At 39.7% G+C, this 20,599-nt stretch overlaps 1 protein-coding gene across 3 annotated transcripts in view; it reads right to left on the reverse strand.

Annotated features, from left to right (window-relative positions):
• The window catches only part of TNFRSF19 (TNF receptor superfamily member 19), an 88,861-nt gene that overhangs the window by 54,598 nt on the left and 13,664 nt on the right, over window positions 1-20,599 (reverse strand). For all 3 annotated transcript variants that reach the window (XM_032314706.1, XM_032314707.1, XM_032314705.1), the window contains 2 exons: window positions 13,913-14,018; window positions 12,360-12,470 (listed from right to left, as the gene is read on the reverse strand). In XM_032314706.1, the coding sequence (XP_032170597.1) occupies window positions 12,360-12,470; window positions 13,913-13,981 (180 nt within the window). In that variant the 5' untranslated portion in view covers window positions 13,982-14,018. The remainder of the gene's footprint in view (window positions 1-12,359; window positions 12,471-13,912; window positions 14,019-20,599) is intronic.

The raw sequence follows: 20,599 nt of genomic DNA on the forward strand, positions 1-20,599 counted from the left end.
TGTTAGCTGTATGTTATTGTGTGATGGCAGGGAGATTCTGACATATTTCTTAAAAGAACACTAAATTCTCATGTGGATTAAACTGTGTGATACTACAGGCTGCATGCTTCTCTAGATTTGAATGTCAGCACACAATATTGCTTACCATGGATGGGCAAAACGGATGGTTCTTTGATACATGTATGATCATTTCCACAAGGCCCATAACCAAATAAATCACAGCTTATCATATAATGTAAATACAATGCAACCATAAGAATGACATTGATATGGGTTCATGGTAGCTTTAAAAAGTTATTAATACAGAATTAGAAGTATGATCCCATCACTTACAAAAATATTAATAATTAGTACTAACATTTATTGGGTGCTTACTCTGTACTGGGAACTTCATACACATTATCTCATTAAGTCATACGTCTTCCAAATGAAAGAAGCAGGATCATTATTTCCATGTCATGAATGTGGGTGTGGAGCTTCCCAGAAGGTACGTACCTTGGTTAAGGAACCTTAGGTATCTAAAGTACGTACCTTAAGGTACGTACCTTAACCAAGGTACATAGCTAATGTTAGAACCAGGATTTGAACCCACATTGTTTAATTCTGGAGTCAGATTCTATACCCCCGACACTGTAGGATCCATCTGGTACTTCCTCTCTCCATGTGGAGAGCACACTGAGGAAGCCCACAAACACAGCTCAGTGCAGCAGAGGAAGGAAGGACTCCAACAAAATCTCTTGGTTTCCTTACCCACACCCTTCCGATGCAGAATACAAACGCCCGTTAGTTCAAAATTCCCATTGGCCTGTCGAATTTATATATATAAAGTTCTTTATCCATACTTATATGCACAGTCAACTAAGGCAGTACTTATTTATCAAAAATTAAATCAAAACCAACACAAAAGATAGTATTCTCTGTACTCAAACTACTGACTAAAAGAGATTCATAGTAACAATGCAATTCAGTTTTACTCATTAATTCGTACACATCTTGGAGGAGCAATACCTTCTGTTCTCATTTCCAGCCAGCCTTTCAAATGTGTACCCTGAACATACACAGCAAAGAGAGACGGAGGAAAAAAAAGCAGAAGATCACCAACCTTCTGAATCCCAAGCACTCCAACTAGACAAATTTCTAAACCAAGGCACAGATAGAAGAAGGAAAAAAAAAATTGAAGAATTGATTCACAAATAGAATTTCCTTCAAATTGTTAACAGGGATTATCTCTGGGGGGTGGGGAGTGACATCCTGAGATGTTTTGAATTTTGATAATTCTGCGATCACTTTATTTTTGCCAAACAGCATCTATTACTCAGGTAATCAAGAAAACACCAAAGATACATATTCAGAAAGGATTGCCTGGGGTGTGGACTAGGTCTCTGTGGGGAGGTCCCTGCCATTTTGGGTGCTCTGTACACAGGTGATGTGGTCGTGCACTGGGGCAGAGGGTGTTCTTGCTAAGTAGTTGCTAAAAGCTGAGTGCATGTGCATCCAAAAACTCTCCATCAGTCACACAGGAGCCACCCTCTCACAATTTTCCAGGATCAAAGTGTGGTGCATGTGACATTTGGAAGTGGGATGGGGACTTCGTTGTCCACAAGCTCAGCATCTCCACGTCAAAAGCTCAAGCAAGAGTAAAGTTTCAAAATCATACTTTGATCCAAGCAACTTGGATTGTAAGGGTGTTAGATGCAAGTTACCACGCAACAAAGAAATGGAGGAAACGGGAATTGAGCAGAAGAGAAAACAAAGGGAAAGAGAAATGAGAACGAGAAGAAGGTGTATTAACTGGGAATAAATGTCTGAAATCCTGTTTTTCAAGTGAGGCTGACATAAGAGAAAAAGTATATGTCTTCCTACAATGACATATGATAACCAGAGACACATGAGTTTGAAGGCCAATTCTGCCTCTTGTCCTCTAAGCTATTTTGGGAATTCTCTGACCCTCAGTCTCTTCATCTCTGAGATGGCAACAGTACATGTCTGCTCCACAGGGTTGTTTTGAGGAATAAATAGGAAATATTTATTTACTTATATTTATAATATATATTATATAATTATATATGTGTGTGTGTGTATATGTAAAAGTTGTAACCTATAAATCAAGCATAGAGGGGCATTCACCAAATAAATGATACCTTTTTAGATTCTCTACAACCCAACAAATGAACTTTCCCGATTCAAGTATAATAAAGCCTTACTGGGGAACAAAAGGATCTTTAGACTCCAATTTTTTCTGGGTTACTTGAAATGTCAATTTACATCTAAATTATTTTTATAGAATGTCTTTTGAAAAAGGTACATAAAATACAATTTAGCCATAGCTGCTTGAATCAACTACTACATTGTGTTATAATACAAGGAAGTAGGAAGCCCCCATGTCTATATAGGAGGTTTTGCTCTTGTTAGTGCCCCTGACAGGCAGTCAACTCCCATTTGTTGCTCCTGCCACATGTCACTGTCTCTGACAATTCACTTCCTCTCTCCATTCCTGAGAAACTAGATGAATATCCGAGCAGACATGGACTTGAAGGAATTGACAGACTCATCTCTTTTGAAAATTAAGGGATATGTGAAGGGTTGGGAAGATCTTCGTGCTTTGCTTATTTTTTGATTCTCGACTGTATTTTGAAGTTTGTGTTGCACATACATGAGGACCGATTTGACCACTGTGTTTTTGCCCACATCGCATTGTGTGTCATTTACATGTCACTATACTTCATAGACTGAGGATTTCATGAAAAAATTTTGGGGGGTTCATTCTATGTTCAAATCATGTATAGAAAAAACAACAGGGGCACCCAGGGGGCTCCGGTCATGATCCCAGGATCCTGGGATTGAACCCCCATCAGGCTCCCTGCTCAGCAGGGAGCCTGCTTCTCCCTCCTGCTCTGCTCCTCCCCCAACTCCTGTGAGCATATGCTTGTTATCTCTCTCTCAAATAAATAAAAACCTTAAAAAACAATTTAAAAAAAAAAAAGAAAAGAAAAGACAACAAAGCCAGGCACCAAATGCATCATATTTTGCCTTCATTGTCTGGATATTACTTACTGTTTCTGCTTAGAGTTTATATGTTTTAGTGGTAACAACACTAAGTTCAGAGTAATTTACATGAGAGGTTGAGATAAGGCTGCGTGTCCATTACAAGCACAAAATAATACCTAAATGTATTAAACAGGTACTGTGACCCGTATAGTCTCCTGGGAATTATTATATAGAGACTGATTATTTGGGGGAATTTAGTTTAAAATATATTTTCTCTACAGTACCTGTTATTTTTTAAAAACATAATATCAAAATAACAACCTAATATTATTTTTAAGCTTTTAAAAAATGCTTGCAGTTCATGATAGTCTAAGAAATTTATGAAGTGATCATTCTGGATGTAGAGAAGATATTTCCACGGAATTACATGACAGCACACTGTCCATAGCGGCAACCTCGTTTAGAGTGACTGTCATGTTTCTAAAGCGCCATCAACACAGAGATGCTGTAATTATTTGAAATCCAGGCTGTAATGTAAACAGCATATAAACATTAAATTACCCTCAATATAAATGTCTACTTTGATGTTTTTATTTCATTCAATAAAACTAGGTGGTTAAAATGCCTTGAAATCTTCCTCCATAAAGTTCAGTAAAGAGCTACCAAGAGCAAAAGAGGAAAGGCTGAACAGCTCCAAGAGCGGGCTGCGCCACAGCCTCCTGGCCAGGGCAGCGCTGGTGCGCATGCGCCGAAATCGTGCCTCTGTAAACTCGGGTCCACCCCCAATGGCCGAAGGGCTGTGCTTTCTGGTCCCTTTCCTTTCTATCACTTTTTATACTGAAAAACTACTAGTACACACAAGATTTTAATAAACAAACAGTACGCCTTCCTTCCCATCCCTGGTCTCTTCACTTCCTATTCCTTCCATAGAGGCAAACATTGCTACCAGGTTTTGGGAAACCCTCACAGAAATATCCTAATTCCGTGTGTATATCTTTCTTTCTTTTCTTTTTAAGACTTTATTTATTTACTTGAGAGAGAATGGGAGAGAGAGAGCGCATGAGAGCGGGGAGGTCCGAGGAAGAAGCAGACTCCCCGCTGAGCAGGAAGGCAGTTACTTGAGCAAGTATTCCCCACCCAGTGCATCTTGGAGAGTGCTACCGATCAGCACGTACAGAGCACGCCATTGTGTGGTTACAGCTGAATTTGTTCTACGGAGCCTGGTCATCACTGCATCCCAAGAGCAGGAGGCAGGGGGCAACCACAGATGTCTGTTGAAGTAAGTTGGCATTGATCACGTGGTCTGATCCTGCATCTAATGAAAACAGTATGGAATATTTTGGGTTTCCCCCCCATTACTTTTGCATATAAAGGAGGCAATTTCCCCAGGCAAATGATTTCCCATAGCAGGCTAGTATACTACCATTGGGAATAAAAGAAATGGTAGAAATGGATTTTTGGTGAGATCAAACAAAGAGTACTTAAAGAAGAGAGTTAGCTGGCCATGCTCACTGTGGTTAGGTTTACCTCATTTCTAACCAAACTTCACAGGCTCCTGAGAGCTATTTTCTCAATTAGGCCCCAGCCTTGGGCCTTGTCCTCAAGAACCCAGTTGTCCAAGAATCCTGTGTAGTTGGTTAAGCCAGAATCCCCCACCGTCCTATCTGCTCACCCTCAATCTCTGATCCGATTTCCTCCTGCCCCTCTATCCTCTGATCCCACTGGCCTGCCTTCAGTAAGAATCCTGTTAGGTCCGTTTTAGCTAGAATCCCCCCTGCCCCAATGTTTCCTCTTAGGAATTTTCCATCCACTGCCCCCCACTCCGCTCCTTGGCTAAAATCCCCACTTCTCCATGTTGTATTTGGAATTGAGCCCAGTTCTATACTGAGGCCTCTCTTCCCCCAATGCAATAGTCCCTGAGTGAAATCTGTTTTTACCGCTTTCACCTCTGTCCCACTCTGGCTCTCTGACACTTGCCAGGTTACGCACACTACAGCTCTCCCTCTCATCATTTCGTCAGAAGGACTGGACACGTGGCTTTGGTGAGGGAGCATACATGGGAGGAGTCTGAGATGGGAATGGGGGTGTTAGGCAGCCCTTGGCCTGGGCTTCAGACTTAGAAATGGGTTTTGTTTTTATGCAGTGTGGTCTGCCATTAATATCAATTGTAGAGATGCATTTAGGCTTTAAAATAATCCTGGAGTCTTTGTTTTTGAAATTATGACCTGGTACCTTAAAACCTTAAAAGAAATACTTACAACTTCCCTGAATTCCTAAAGAAGGCTTTCTATTAATAAGCTTCAAGGGGTAAACATATACACATGAGTAAAATAATAACCCAATTTTTTTTTTAAGCATTGCCATAGGATTCCAAGTGATTTCCCAAAATCCTACAATAAGCAAACAATCCCCAATATCCAAGGCCTCCCTCCGTCACTCTTTCCCTAAAGCCTATCAGGGCACCTGGTACTTATAAAGATTCTTTGCTTGACCAAACTTCAGCCAGGCTTCTTAACCTTCTTCCAGACCCACACATGTACTTCCTTATAAAATCCAGCTTTAGCAAGTCCTCTGCTAATTCAGCTTAACCAGAACTACCCACCCTAATATTTGCTCGGGTTCCCCACGCTCCACTTGAAGTCTCATGGAGCCTTGCAGTCCAATCACCCTGGTTTGTCTTCAGCAAAGAATTATTAGGTTGGCTTCAGCCAGGACCCCTCTAAGCCCTAAGTAATTTTTCACCCACTGACCCCTGCTCCCTGACTCTAAATTCCCATGAGCTCATGTTGTATCGGGATGGAGGCCAGTGGTTTCCCCCACCATAAAATCCCCTTGCAGTGGTCCCCCTCCCTACCCAGCGACTAAAGCCTGCCTTGCCATCCTTATCAACAAGTGCCACTGAATATTTTTTCTTTAACAATACATACCAGGCTGGTGAGTAACATATAAGGTTTGCCGGCTAAACAAATGGGTGAACAAATAGCACTGGAAGCAGTATTTCCTGAAGTTGTTGTTGTTTTCTTATTGGTATCATTATTACTTTATTCCAAGGAACAAAAGCCTATAATGGTCACACCAGTGTCCCGATTAGTAAGGCCAGATAACTCTTGTGGCCTGGTGGAGGTGGGCAGGGGGTGGGAGATGAGGGTGGGGGTTTGTATGGGGTGGGGGTGGAAGCAGTGAGTGGCCTTTCTTATCTGGGTTCCAAGGCAAGAGAGGGCTATGTCCAGCTGGGCCATTTCCACCCAAGCTGGCCACAGCAGTAGCCCTGACACTCTGCCCAATATTTTTTAAGCCACATTTGGTGGCTTTCCAATGGCAAACTGACTCAAAGTAAACAGTCCTCAGATCCCCTTCTCTCTATTCTCCTCTGCAAATTCAGCACTTAGCAAAAACACAAGCGGATCCCATCTACGTGTTCTAGGAGCCGTTCCCCAGACCACAGGGGAGATCCTCACAGACCATCATTGTCCAGGAAACACATTTGGGGCCCTTGGGTCTAAAGCACTATTTATTTGTACAGCCAATAAGTTATTAACTCTGGTTCTTTGAACTTTAAAAGCTCAAATTTGGACAGAGAAGAAGTTATTTGTGGAGAAAAATCTAGCACAAGCAAATGGAAATGACAAATTAGATTTATGTAGTTGGTGTTTAGAAATCACCTTTTTAATTTCCTTTAATAAAACAACACCAAAGACGTAGCCCCCCCCCACAACCAACTTCCAGTTTATGAAAATCTGTAATTGAGTTTTTTAAAGAAAAATTACAAGCTAGAGCTTGCTAATATCTGCCAAACATTGCTGGGCCCGATTAGGTATAATTAAACATAAATAAAGTGAGCAACACTATAATTAAATGGCATAAATGAATCTTTTTCATGCTTGCAAATTATATTAATTTTATATGTGCCCGTGTGACTTTCTTCATAAGGATGAAAACAGCCTACCAAAAAGCAGACATCTTTAAAAATGGGAAACCAGACACTCATCCTTGTGGAGGAAAGTGTGTTGTTGTTTACGAGAATTAACTTCTTCACATTAGCTAAAGTTATCCCAATAATTGGTTAGAAAAGCTGACTTTGAAAACTGTGCCAGAGACTTGAAGACTGTTTCAAGTGGTTCATGCAAAAACTAGTTTCCTGGTTTACTGCTGGGAGGTGATCATGTTAAAAGCACATTGTTGGCATTAATACTCGGTGAGGAGGAGGGGCTGTGGCTGGGCAGATTCTAGACAGTAAGAATTAAAAGGCTAATGTGGTCACTTCAGGGAAACAAAAGTCATCCTCCCCCATGCATTGCAATGCTGTTTATTTTCACCAGCTGAAGGGCTGGCTGTGTAACACTCCTGTGCACATTTGTGGCTCCAAATGCCCAGCGTGTACCAGTCGTGGAGCTATGTAAACAGCACTTATTTTTTGCCTCGAACATAGGAGAAAGACATTATCAATTCTCTTTCTCATAAACTTTCTAAACCTAAACCCTGTATTGAAAGAGAGAGAGAGAGAGAGAGACTAGCTATGGCTCAGCAGGAGAAAATCCTCAAAACCGAGCCCAGAGGGCTCAGTGGTTTGTCCTATATTTTCCCAAAGATACACGAAGCCTACCCATTAAGTTGAATGGCCAAAAAGAACCCGGCTGAGAAGACAGGATGCTTGGGGCTTTCAGGGAAACAACTGGAAACCAAAAGCACTCATGCCATGAGACAGCTCAGGTGGCAGGGAGGGGACACAGAGAATGCCACCCGGTGTGAGGAGCCACGGCAATGGTGCCCACGTGGCTGGGCCAAACATGAGTGCTGGAGGAAGAGAAGCAGATGGATGTTTGGAAACCAGTGGCCAGGCTAAGGGTGGCATAGCCAAGGAAGGAGAGGAAGGAGCCTGGCCAGGGAGGCAGCTCCTGGAATGCGCAAGCATCAGGTCAAAGGATTTAGATATCTCCCTGTGTTAGAAGTTGGTCCCTAGCCAGAATTTCTGAAGGGAAGTTCATCATTCTAGATCTGCACCGTCCAATACAACAGCCACACCTTCATGTGGCAACACATAAATTTAATTCATTAAAATGCAAAATCTAGTGGTTCAGTGACACAAGCCACCTTTCAAGTATTCAATAACACATTTCAAGCGGCTCGTAACTCCCATCTTGGCCAGCACAGATACAGACCGTTCCATCACCGCAGAAAGTTCTACTGGACAGCACTATACATGAGCAGTATGCAAAATGAGAAAAAAATTATTACCCCATGTGGCTCCAGCACCTTCTCCCAGCACTTACTAATGGTGACAATGGATAGATCAACTAACCATCTCTGTGTCTGTTCCTCCATCTATAAAACAGGAGAAGTGATACCCCCTACTTAAGACATACGTTAAAAGGACTCCATTATTTAATATACAAATACCACATAGAAACTGGCTTATTATAACAAACATTGGCTAATTATCTATTTTAATTGCACGATATATATTACAAAATAATAGCTGAAGGGATGTTTGAGAGATAGTGCATTTTTGTTAAGAAACATCTTTTAGATTCACATAACCCAAAGTATCTAGGGTAAAAGGTTAAAATAAGGAATCATTTAAAAAATGGCCAATGAAGGGAAGTGTCTCAATTTAAACAAGCAACAATGGTTATTATTGAGCCTGGAGCTTCTGTGCAGACTTCTTACTATCTAACGATTGAAAGGAAGTGAAAAGAGGTCAGAGGAACCGCTGACCACACGTGACAGGTGTACCAAAGTGTACACTGTCTCCAGGAATGCTATTCCGGGAACCTCCCCCAAACCCAACTACATGTTTGAAATGGCAGAGACCTAACAATGGGAAAGTAAGCCCAGACACCTTTAGAAAAAAAATAGAATTGAATGCCTTCCAAAGAAAATAATCATTAGGAGTAATAAAACCACAGATGGAAATTTTAACTCTACCTGCTTACCCAAAGTATTTCCAGGCTTTAGTTTTAAGACACAGATAACATGTTTGTAATGCAAAGAACTTCATGACCCGGCATTTTTTATTTTGGGTTGAGAGACATGATATTAGAAAATGGATAATAAGTTTTAAGTTATGTTTACTATAACAAAACAAGTAACTTAATGATGTTAGAATGAAGGTTATTTGAAAGCTCTCACATCTGATGAAAATGGTTTTTAATAACTCACTTTAAAATATTTACTATTTATTGTGCATTCAAAATTTCAAGCACCACAGGTAACCAAAATTTTAAGCTTCGGTTAAAAAGTAAGGACTCCTGAATTCAGTCATTTCATTATGAATAAACAGGTATCCCTCTTCCAAATTTTATGTTCAGTGCAACAAGTAAAAAGCAATTCAATTATTTATAAATATCTATTTTTTTTAAAAGCTTGGTCTTAGGCAAAAAAGTAAACTTTCCTTTAATTTGTAAACCATGGATGTCATAATTAATCAGTTGAATAAATTCGCTAATTTTAAGTGATTTATCTGATTTTAATATATTCAGAACTTAGTTTTTTGGGGTTTTTTTGCTTTTTTATCCTCTGAAAGATACATGTTCTTGCTAAAGACTTAATCAAGGAAGCTTGGAAAGAAGAAACTGCAAATCAGGAATAGATAGTTTAGAAATTTCTAGCCCCAAAGTAATCATTTAATAAAAACTCAAGTTCTTTGCCTTAATTAACTATATATATACATATATATATATTAACTATATATATACATATATATACATATATATGTGTATATATGTATATATATGGTTTTCATATGTTTAATATGTCCAATCATACCAATGGAGTATATATATATTCCATCGATATATTTGAATTCCTCTGCTCTTTAGGGTATGAGCAAGGCTAAGTTACTAATTTCATTTACTAGGAGCTAAAACCAAGATAAAAGACTTGGCGAAATATTTAATTTATAACATAAACACACACACACAGAAATTCATTACCTTTTATATGACAATATTTAAGTAGCACTTTTTTTGCCCTCAAAACTCTCTGAGGTTGACTGATTTGTTTGCTCCTTTAGCGGAGGTATTCTCTGTGGCTGTGCCATGTCCACCTTGAGGTGGACACTGCAGGCCATGCAGGAACATGGTATTTATATTTGTAACAGTTGTGCATCCGAGTGGGTCTTACCCTAATTTTTCAGTGACATCATTACCTTGACTTTTATTCTCTTGCATGCAATTTGGCCTAATCTTTTTTTTCTAATGAAGAAAATGATAATAAATATTGAAACAGAATTATTAATACATAAAATTAGTAATAAAGTCAGAATTATTCAGATTGTTTCCCTTTGGTTGCTTCCAGTGTCATAGAGGTAAACATCTGTTTCAGTACTTGGGGAAAATTACTACCTAGAGAAAAATAATTCTTCTGGAAATCCACGGAAAAGTGTGAAATAGGAAAACTGTTATCAGATAATCTTAGGTGACGCATTCTTAAAATAAAAAAAAATTAGGGGCAATAGGATCTTCATCCTATTTTTTAAATAAAAAAGCTTTTTTAAATAAAATTTTTTGATTAAAAAAAAAAGCTTAGCTATAAATACTAACTAATAAAAGATTCTGGAGCTTATAGGACTCTCATCTTCTGACCTGATTCTCCAGAGTAAGGCTATATTCTCTAGATCCAAAGGATGAAGGAGAAGGAGCAGCTTCTTGAAAATGATTTACTTATCTCTCAGAATCTGTTATATATCACCCAGATTTTCACCGAGATTTGGGGAAAGAACTTTTGAGAGGTAGCAACTTCATTGTCTATTTTCCTCTGGGGCATTGTCGCATTTTCCACTACTCTGTTCACTGATCCTAGATCTACAAGTCTGCTCTAAAGAATCCTTTTACACCCAACACCACAAAACCTACCTCTGAAAATGCACCTTACTACAATCAGTAGGAGCTGAAAAACACTGGCTGAGATGCTATAGCTAACAGTCAAGGTAACACAGGGTTTGAAGGTCAGCCAATTTCAATCCAAATGGAAAACTCGGGATACTAAATGGCCCCACTTACTGAACACAACCAACAGAGAAAAGCCATCCACCAGGAATTACTTGCAGAATGCAGAATGCTTTGTTTCCTGCTGTTTGTGGATCATTGATGCAAAAATCTATGAATGACAAGACTCAACTTTAAATAATGGCAGTCTCTAGGAGAAAAGGACTTCTCTTTTAAAAGTCACTTTAAGTAAAAAGAAAAATCTTTTGTTCCTTTTCTAACAGGCAGACTTTGATGCTTTATTTAGAACAAAATGATATATCCATTATCCACAAGTTACATCTTCAAAAGGTCAGAAAATAAAGCACATGGATGTATAGCTCTGAACACATTTACAAAAAAGAAAGGTCTGAGAATATTCAAGACCCTGAAATATGCCCTCCTAAAACATACCGCTTCTTAACAAATAGTGGGTAAGATGAATATATTTAAAATGCTCCTGGGAATACCATGTGCCTAGCATGGCGACTAATAATAGTGCTTGCATTGTCAAAAGAATGCATGTAACCCTGGTTTGGAAAGGTACCGCCACCATGGAGTTTGGTTATGAGAGAGGCTACTTCTTGACTAGCAATGGTAATACTCATTTTAAGAGAAGGAAGGTCCAGTAGAAGAAAGTAGCATTAGCATATTCTCTTATCACTGCTTTATTTTTAATTCTTTAGTAGATTCTTATAAATTAATTTAAATACACCTTAATAATCCATTCTTTCAGGGCGCCTGGGTGGCTCAGTGTGTTAAAGCCTCTGCCTTCAGCTCAGGTCATGATCCCAGGGTCCTGGCATCGAGCCCCACATCGGGCTCTCTGCTAGGCAGGAAGCCTGCTTCCTCCTCTCTCTCTCTGCCTACTTGTGATCTCTATCTGTCAAATAAGTAAATAAAATCTTAAAAAAAATTCCATTCTTTCAATGAAATATGATAAACATGAATTACACAAAACAACAAATTCTAATTATTAGAACCTACACCTTTTAGCTCAGTAAGACATAATCAAAGGTATTGGGGAGAGAATAGTGTAATCTTTGGCTAAAGTAACATAATGAGCCAAGAATCTTCACTAGCAAAGAACTAGTGAAGTACATTCTTTTTTAGCTAAAAAAAAAAAAAAAAAATGTACTTTAAAAACCCAGATCTAGGGCGCCTGGGTGGCTCAGTCTATTAAGTGTCTGTCTTCGGCTCAGCTCATGATCCCAAGGTCCTGGGTCAAGCTCCACATCAGGCTCCCTGCTCAATAACAAACCTGCTTTTCCCTCTTCCTCTGCTCCTCCCACCTGCTCATGCTCTCTCTCCCTCTCACTCCCTCTCTCAAATAAATAAATAAAATCCTAAAAAACAAAACAAAAAACAAGCACAGATCTGCAACTTCACCACGCATCCAATATTTACCTTAGACAACTCCATGCCTGGCCCACATTGCTTGCAGAGAACACAATTTCCAGACCGATCCCTGAATTCTTGTTGTCGACAGTCTCCTGTTTCACAAATCACTTTACATGTCTGAAAAAAAAAGTTTCACAAAACAGTATTTTTAAAGAAAGTTGATTACATTTTTTTGCAAGAAAGGAACAATATCATCAGTATTTATTATTCACTCTATCAATGAATGTTAGCTTAAATTCAGGGTGAGGCCAATTTAATTTGCATTTTAGGAAGAAAAATGACCTTCTGAATAAGTCAGTGGAGCAAATAAATCAATAAGCCTGATTCTCTTCTGTATTTTCTGAATGAGGGCTCCTTTTCTTTCTTTCTTTCTTTCTTTCTTTTTTTTTAATTCAGGGCTATCTTCTTCTGATACTTTTCTGAGAGTCTAAGGTAGAAAATGACTCAGGATCTGTTCTCTTTTCTAAGAAAGAAGCACTGGATGAACAATCTATTTGTCTGTAGAATGACTGTTACACCAGGGGCACAGGAAATTGTTTCTGATGATTGTAATAATAAGTAATTATTCAGTACAAACTACCTCCATCTTGAAGCAGGAGTACCTATAGTGAAGTCCTGCAAACTAACTAAATAATATCAAAGTCTGAACCTCTCCAGCAGGCAGGAGGGAGAAGTCGGTGTGAAGTTCAGGAGTAGAAAAAAATCTGGGGCTAAAGGTCTAATAATCTCTTCCTGCCTCTCTTAACTCCCCTTGACAACCATCCTAAGGAGTCTGATTTTATTTACGAGAGGAAGGAGATTCCATTTAGCCACAGAGAGACTGTAATCTCTTTGAGAAAGAAATTCCACTACCTCCATTCTAGACAGTTCATATGGATGTGGAACAGCCTCTGTTGAAAGAAAGGGAAATTTCCCTCCTCCCCTGACTCTCTCCCCTCTCTCCCAGACTCCAATGTGACCCCAACTCCTCTTGCTTTGTCTTTCAAGGAGACTTTAGGTGCTGTCTCTAATAATTCAGTAATTCATTTTATGTTTGCAGATAATGATCTTATCTCCAGATTAAATAAATTTCAATTCTGACACCTGCATAGATCTTTCGAGTTAAGTTTTCAAACATTAAAATTCTCCACCTGTCTTTAATGCTTTTTGGAACCAAAAAGGATATAAATAACCATATAAAAAGAATAGCTCTTTTAAAAACAGATTCTAATTTCTTCACAATCCATGCAAGTCATGGGCTCCAAAAAGAATGTGGTCTCATTAGGGCCTAGGGTGTGTTATGGAGACATCTGCCCATACACCCAAGGGAGCACCATTGTCATGGGGCTCTGAGTAATGCTGTGATTTTTTTACTTCATCTAAATGCAAATAAAATAAATCTCAAACAATTGCTATAAATGTCAAGACTGAGCAACAATCTTTTGTTAATGACCTGCAACATCGATAAACTACAATTTAAAAGAAAAATTCAAAAGACGGGATTAGAAATAGAAAATAGTTTCGGTGCTACTAAAATGACCCTTCCACCACATTCTTATGAACGTAAAGTCTTGACTCACCAAATAGACCAGTAGAACTGCGATGGTGCGAAATGCTTTTTCTTGTTCCAGGAGCACTTTTAAAGCCATGGCTCTTATTACACGTATTTATTGTTGAAGAAGTTTTCTAAAAGACAAGAAGGTGTACTTAACCATGATGACGCTGGTCACTGTGTTCTGTACTCACTCAGAAAGTTTACCATTAACCTATATACTAGAGGTCACACTATTTATGTTTTAAAGGAGATCACTTGGTAAAAGAGACATGGACAAGTAATAGGTAAGCCTTTCACAATTTAGGTTAGGAGACTGGAAGCTCTGTATCCCTACACATATACAAAACTCCTATGGGCTCTGAACTCCTAGGGTACGCCTGACTTTATTTTCTTCTTCTCCTTCTCCTTCTCCTTCTTTCTCCTTCTCCTTCTCCTTCTTCTTTTTTTAAAGATCTTACTTTTTAAAGTAATCTCTACACCCAATGCGGGGTTCAAACTCACAACCCGGAGATCAAGAGTGGCATGCTTTCCCAACTGAGTCAGCCAGATGCCGCTACACATGCCTTTATTTTCTACCCAAGTCTCTATAGAGGGTTCAACCACTCTACCCAGTAGAGAGTTATATTCGAACAGGGACTGTATAAACCTTCCATGTGGATGTGTTTAGTCAGTGCCAAGAGGTCAAGAATGGTGATAAAACAGCAATGAATATGTGCCAAGCACTACGGGCCGGGGATTCTCCAGCTTATTAATGGACTCATTTACCTTCACAAGTAGATATTATCCTTTTCTATCCTTATCTCCATTTTGGAGATGGGGAAACAGACTCAGAGAGGACTGAGCCCCTTTTTCAAAACTAACCATGAGAGACTGTGGACTCTGAGAAACGAACTGACAGTTTTAGAGGGGAGGGAGTTGGGGGGATGGGTGAGCCTGGTGGTCGGTGTTAAGGAGGGCACGGATTGCATGGAACACTGGGTGTGGTGCACTAACAATGAATCTTGGAACACTGAAAAAATAAAACAAAAAAACAAAAATATACACTAGTAAGAGGCAGAGAAGGATTCACACCGAGGGTGGGTTGGCTCCAGTGGCCCTAAGTCGTATATATCCTGTAACACAATCTGCTCTGTTTCATAAAGACATTACACTTGGGTCTTGGGCCTCCAGCTCTACTAAGGACCAGATACAGCTAATGTCTGGCATTTGTGAGTTCTTCCTCCAGCCAGAACAGTCAAAATAATCTATGAGCAGAAAAATGAGCAATTATTTTAAAACATCTAAAAATTATTTACAAATGATGAACTTGGAGTCATTCACTTTTCAAGAAAAGGTAAACCAAACGTTATCTTTGCGAGAATGATGTAAAATGTGGAAAAAACATGGTTGTCTTTTTTTTTTTCTTTTCTTTTCAGATCCACACAATGTTCAGAGAAGAGATTAATTTGGGGAAAAAAAATAGGGGAGGGGGAGACTCAGCTGGTGGCTCCATCTACTCGGTAGAGAAACAAGGGTTCAGTTTCTCTTCAAAGTGGAATCTTCCAAAACTAACAGAGACCAAGAGCAGACAATGTGACTACTTAGAAAGAAACCAGAGCAGAGAACCAGAACTGTGGGCCAAAGACCTTAAGAAAAACAATAGCAATTAACAACAAAGGAAGCTCCGCTGTCAGGCTGCTGTCTCTCTGTTGGCCAAGCAGCCAGCCCTGGGGTGAGCCTGAGCACAGTCTGGAGACAGACAACCCCACAAGACTATTGCAGCTGCCTGAATAGCTCCAATTATCTGCACAATGAAAAATCACTCTTATGTTTGTTGAATGAATGACCCATTTTGACTGAATTCAAAAGTTTTTTGGCTTTTCCAGCTCCTTGGTCATAGCTTCTTTTGCATATCTCGAAATGACCCAGCCATTACCCAGACAGCTTCCTGCTTGTGCAGGCACCAGACTGGGATGAGAAGATAAAATCACATTCCCTGAAAGGTGTGTTTTGGGCTATCTCTTTCTTGACATGGTCCTAATTTTTAAAAATGTGCTGATTTTTTAAAAGAAAAACATAAAATCTGTTGGATTAAGCTAATAGGGAAAAGAGGGTATAAATACCAAAGCATTTACACAAAATATGAGAAAAAAGAGATCGATAGAGTCAGTGCATACCACAATCAAGCATCTAGTTTGGATGGACCATTACACTGGAATTCTGTACTAATTATTGTGAAGGATACACAAATACTGTAGCATCTTCTTGTAAAGGCAATCACTACCATGCACATCAAGTTAGAAGTTATGGCAATATGATTTTGACTTTAGAAGATACACCTGTTTTATGTAAAAAAATAAACAAGTCAAAAACTATCAGCAGTTAGGTTCATATTGGGGAATTCTGGATGAATTTTTTTTCCCCTCTTCTTCCTAAAAGTTCTTTCTAGTGTAAGTACTTCATTAATAATGAAAAAAAAAATACATGTATAATGTTCTTGGAGCAAAAAGGCAAATTACATAGTCCTCCTTGAAAAGTCTATAAATTATGGGGCACCTGGGTGGCTCAGATAATTAAGCAGATATCTGCCTTCGCTCAGGTCATGATCTCCAGGATTGTGGGATAGAGCCCCATGTCGGGCACCCTGTTCAGGTGGGGAGTCTGCTTCTTCCTCTCCCTCTCTCCCTGTTTGTGCTCTTTCTCTCTCTCTCAAATGAATAAGTAGAAATAAAAAAGAAAGTCTATAAATTAAAAGCAGTCATGAGAGAAAACCCACATAAACACTATTACAAGAAAAAAGAAAATTGAAGTACTATGATTTTTGCATCAGAAGATTTCTTTTAGATGATAGGGCACAAAAAACCTGAACGGAACTATACCCTATGTGCTGACCTGTCTTATTCTCTCAACACACATGCTAAGTTGAATAGTTTGAGTGGGTTTATCTTGGCAAATTACCCTTGAAAGTCCTTAGCCTGGCACCTGTCCTCTTTATAACCTCACCTGCTAGCGCCCCCTCCCCTGTCGTCCCGGGTCACTGCTCTCACACCCGTCCCGCGCTGCCATAGCCCAATGCCCACTTTTCTCCTGAACACCTGTGGTCTTGCCCCCTTGCACAGACTGTAACCTTGGTCTGAGAGCCTTTCTCACTAAATCCCTCCAAGAAACTACTCAGTTTTCACTCTGCCAAGATGGTGTTCACAACTAAGCACACTAAAGCGATTTGCTTCCCATGGCCCAATCGGCCTTTCTGCACGGCATCAATCATATGGCATAGCAATTATGCTTACTGGTATACCAGTTTCACTCACCAGACTGTATGTTCCTTTAAAACACGGACACCAGCATATTACTCTTTGTATTCCCAGTGTGTAGCTTAGTACCTGGCTCATATAGGCACATAAATGTTTGCTGAATTAATTAAGTGAATAAAGATGCACATAACAATAAAGAGTATATTGTGGAAAACAAGTGACATTTGGTTGCACACTTAATTCTTCTGTAGTGAATAAGAATAAATATTCTATCTCAGATATGTCCTATTACCATGTCATATCTATAAGGCATTTAAGTTCATTGGACTAGAAGACAGAATTGAATGATAGGGGTGATGTATTTTTTAAAAATCCTAATACACTTTTTTAAAAATGTGAGTTTTTGTTTTTAAAGATTTTATCCATTTATTTGACAGACAGAGATCACAAGTAGGCATAGAGGCAGACAGAGAGAAAGAGGGGGAAAGCAGACTCCCCACGGAGCAGAGAGCCTGATGTGGGGCTCGATCCCAGGACTCTGGAATCATGACCTGAGCCAAAGGTAGAAGCTTTAACCCACTGAGCCACCCGGGCACCCCAAAATGTGAGTTTTTAACAAAAGATTTCTTATTCTGGAGCTAGAGATAAAAAATGTACCACTGGAATATGTCACTTCTCTTTCTTGTGTATTCTCTCCTAGCCTGGGTTTTTTATACCAAGGGGCTGGGAAAGAATTTAGCCTGGGTAGATTGTCCTGACAGCAGTTGGGATGATCTCAAGTCCAAGTTCAAATACTTTTCTGCATGTAAGCCGAGTATGGGTAAAAAGAGCCTGGCTCTTCGGGGAAACTCTCAGGGGGAAATGGTGACAAGAACACCTGGGTTTTCAGCCCCATTTCTTAGCAAGTTCTCTTTGAAACTACACATCTGTTGAGATAAAGATAGAACTTATCTTACAAGGCTGGTGTGAGGATTACCTGAGATAATGTATATCAAGCGCTTAGCCCAGTGCCTAGAACACTTAACAGATGACTGGGGCCGATGTGGTTACTGTGGCAGTTGCACTGAGAATGCAACCTACTAGCGTGTGACCTTGGCCAAGTGACTTAACCTAGTCTCAGTTTCCTCATCTCTACATTGGGCATAGTGATAATACCTGCCTTCTGAAATTGCTGTGAGGAATTGGTGAGTTTAATAGCACTTACAAAGCACAGCTTACACGGTGAACTGATCCAAACTGTTTCTGGTACATAATCAGTGCTACATAAGTTGGCGATAATTATTATTATAATGACATTGGTTAATGACATTGGTACTGAAAATCAAATGTTCCAATGTATGTGATGGTCTTTGAAGACTGTAACTTCTTAGACCAACAGGAGACATTACTCAGACGGTCACAGTCCAGTGGCCACTAACACTTTAAGACCTCTGGACCTACTAGTATGCAGAAAACATTCAAAGATGAAGAATCCATTCAAAGACGAAGAATCAATTCAAAGCCTGAACTGAACATTTTTATGTTGAGTACTATGTTAAGGCTTTATTTAAAAAAAAAAAAAGTATAATTTTTTTCTTTACTACCACACTCTAGAGTAGATATTTATTTCTATCCCATTTGAGAGAACACTGAGGGTCAAAGGACATGTAATAGAAACGGTGAAAACCAAATAAAATCCATGTCTAGTAACTCCAAAATGGGGTGCTCAGGCACTCTGCAAGGTTGACTTAGGGTCGTATCATCCTAGGCTGCAGCATCCAATGGCCCATGGCACAGGAGGACGACGAGAACAAAAATGATTGACAGAAGCAAAACTACATTACAAAATAATACATTTAGCGATTTACCCACTTATTCAACACACTTCGATTAAGTGGTTATTAGGTGCTTGAAAGGAGGCAGTATCAAGCAGGGCAGGGCGCCACAAAGGTGTATTTTCGGGCAGCTCACAGCTTAGCCAGGGCGGTAGCATCTCCTTGAGTACAGCCCAGCAAGGGGGTATTTAGAAACAATAGTTTAGCTGGTGGGGTGTTATACATGTGACCTTGCATTTCCTGGAAGAAAATGAAATAACCTTGTGAAATACTTCAGTATTCATAAAAAGGAGAAAATTTTCATGAAATAACAAGTGTGTAAGCAATAATATTTAAAATAAAAATAAGAAAATAAAAGGGTATTTATTGAAATTGCTTTTTAACTTCTAAGGATTCAGGATTTGGCCCAGAGAGAAAAATGTTTTTATATGCTTCAGCATTCTGTTTATTTGGAGATGACTTATTAACCATGAGACACAAGACATACAGATTATTGGCATTATGGGTTTTCACAGTTTGAAAAAAAAAAAAAATCCAGACCAGATATCATCTACTAGCAATCCAGCAACCATTTTTTGCAGCACGCGTGCAAGAGAAACTGGCTCTAGCCAAGCAGTAAGGAAAAGGAAAAAGGAAAAGGAAAAGGAAAGGAAAGGAAAGGAAAGGAATGGAAAGGAAAGGACAGGACAGGACTCCGGTCTTCTAGGAGTTTGGAACTTCTGCCTCACTGACTGCTTTTCCACAGTATCAAAAGGAGTGGCAGTCTTGGGAAAAACAGGCAAGCAAAAAAGAAGACACAGGAGCCAGAAGCGTGGAGCTGGCAAACATTCTGTTCAGCTGCACAGAAAGTGGCTGCTTATCAAATCAAGCTGCTCAGTCTGCTCATTTGAATGACTGGTAACGAATATGAGTGTCCTGATTGGCCAGCCTCTAAAGGGGATAAACCCCACAGGTGCTGAAATGCACTCCCCTTCTGCTTCCTTGTCCAAATCATGAAACCTGTGCTGGGGTGTCAACAGAAAGGAGGCGGGGTCTCAGGCAGCCCTTCCCAGGAGCCCCCTACGGAGGAGCAGCTGAAGGCACCATTTTTTACTGGCTGGGCAGACCACTGGATCCCAAACCACAGTGGTTGTTTCAACCTACAGTGTACCTAATTGCTGCCCCCTCTTTTGCCTTGGGACCTACCTCTATGTACTATGACTGACTATATCTACCATGCCTGCCGTACAATCTGTCAACGTTCTTCTGGGATCTTCCTAAATCTCGCATGACACTTGTCCTTTGTGTTTCCATTGCACCCTGGGCTCATCTCTAACTTGCAGCATAATTACCTAGTTACTTCACTCTATTTGCTGGCCATGTGTTGCATTATTTTCTTCAGTCACTGCAGTGGTTAATTTTTTTAAATACGTTTTCAATATAAAATTAAATAATTTTCCTGAAAAATTAGAAAAATCTTGTTCCACATGGAGGCAACATGAGTTAGAGCTGAGCATCGGTTGTCCCTTACACAGAACAAGTACTTTTCTAGTGTCCCAGTCTCCATCATTCCCTAAGGACACACTGAGCTCCCTCCCTTCACTCCAGCACCAACCAACCAATTATGGTTTGAGGACTCAATGACAAGAATAGTGATTTTGCTCTAGAACGGTAGCCCACCCACAA

Source organism: Mustela erminea, chromosome 15 (assembly GCF_009829155.1).
Source record: "Mustela erminea isolate mMusErm1 chromosome 15, mMusErm1.Pri, whole genome shotgun sequence".
In the NCBI taxonomy this organism is placed as follows: Eukaryota; Metazoa; Chordata; class Mammalia; order Carnivora; family Mustelidae; genus Mustela; species Mustela erminea.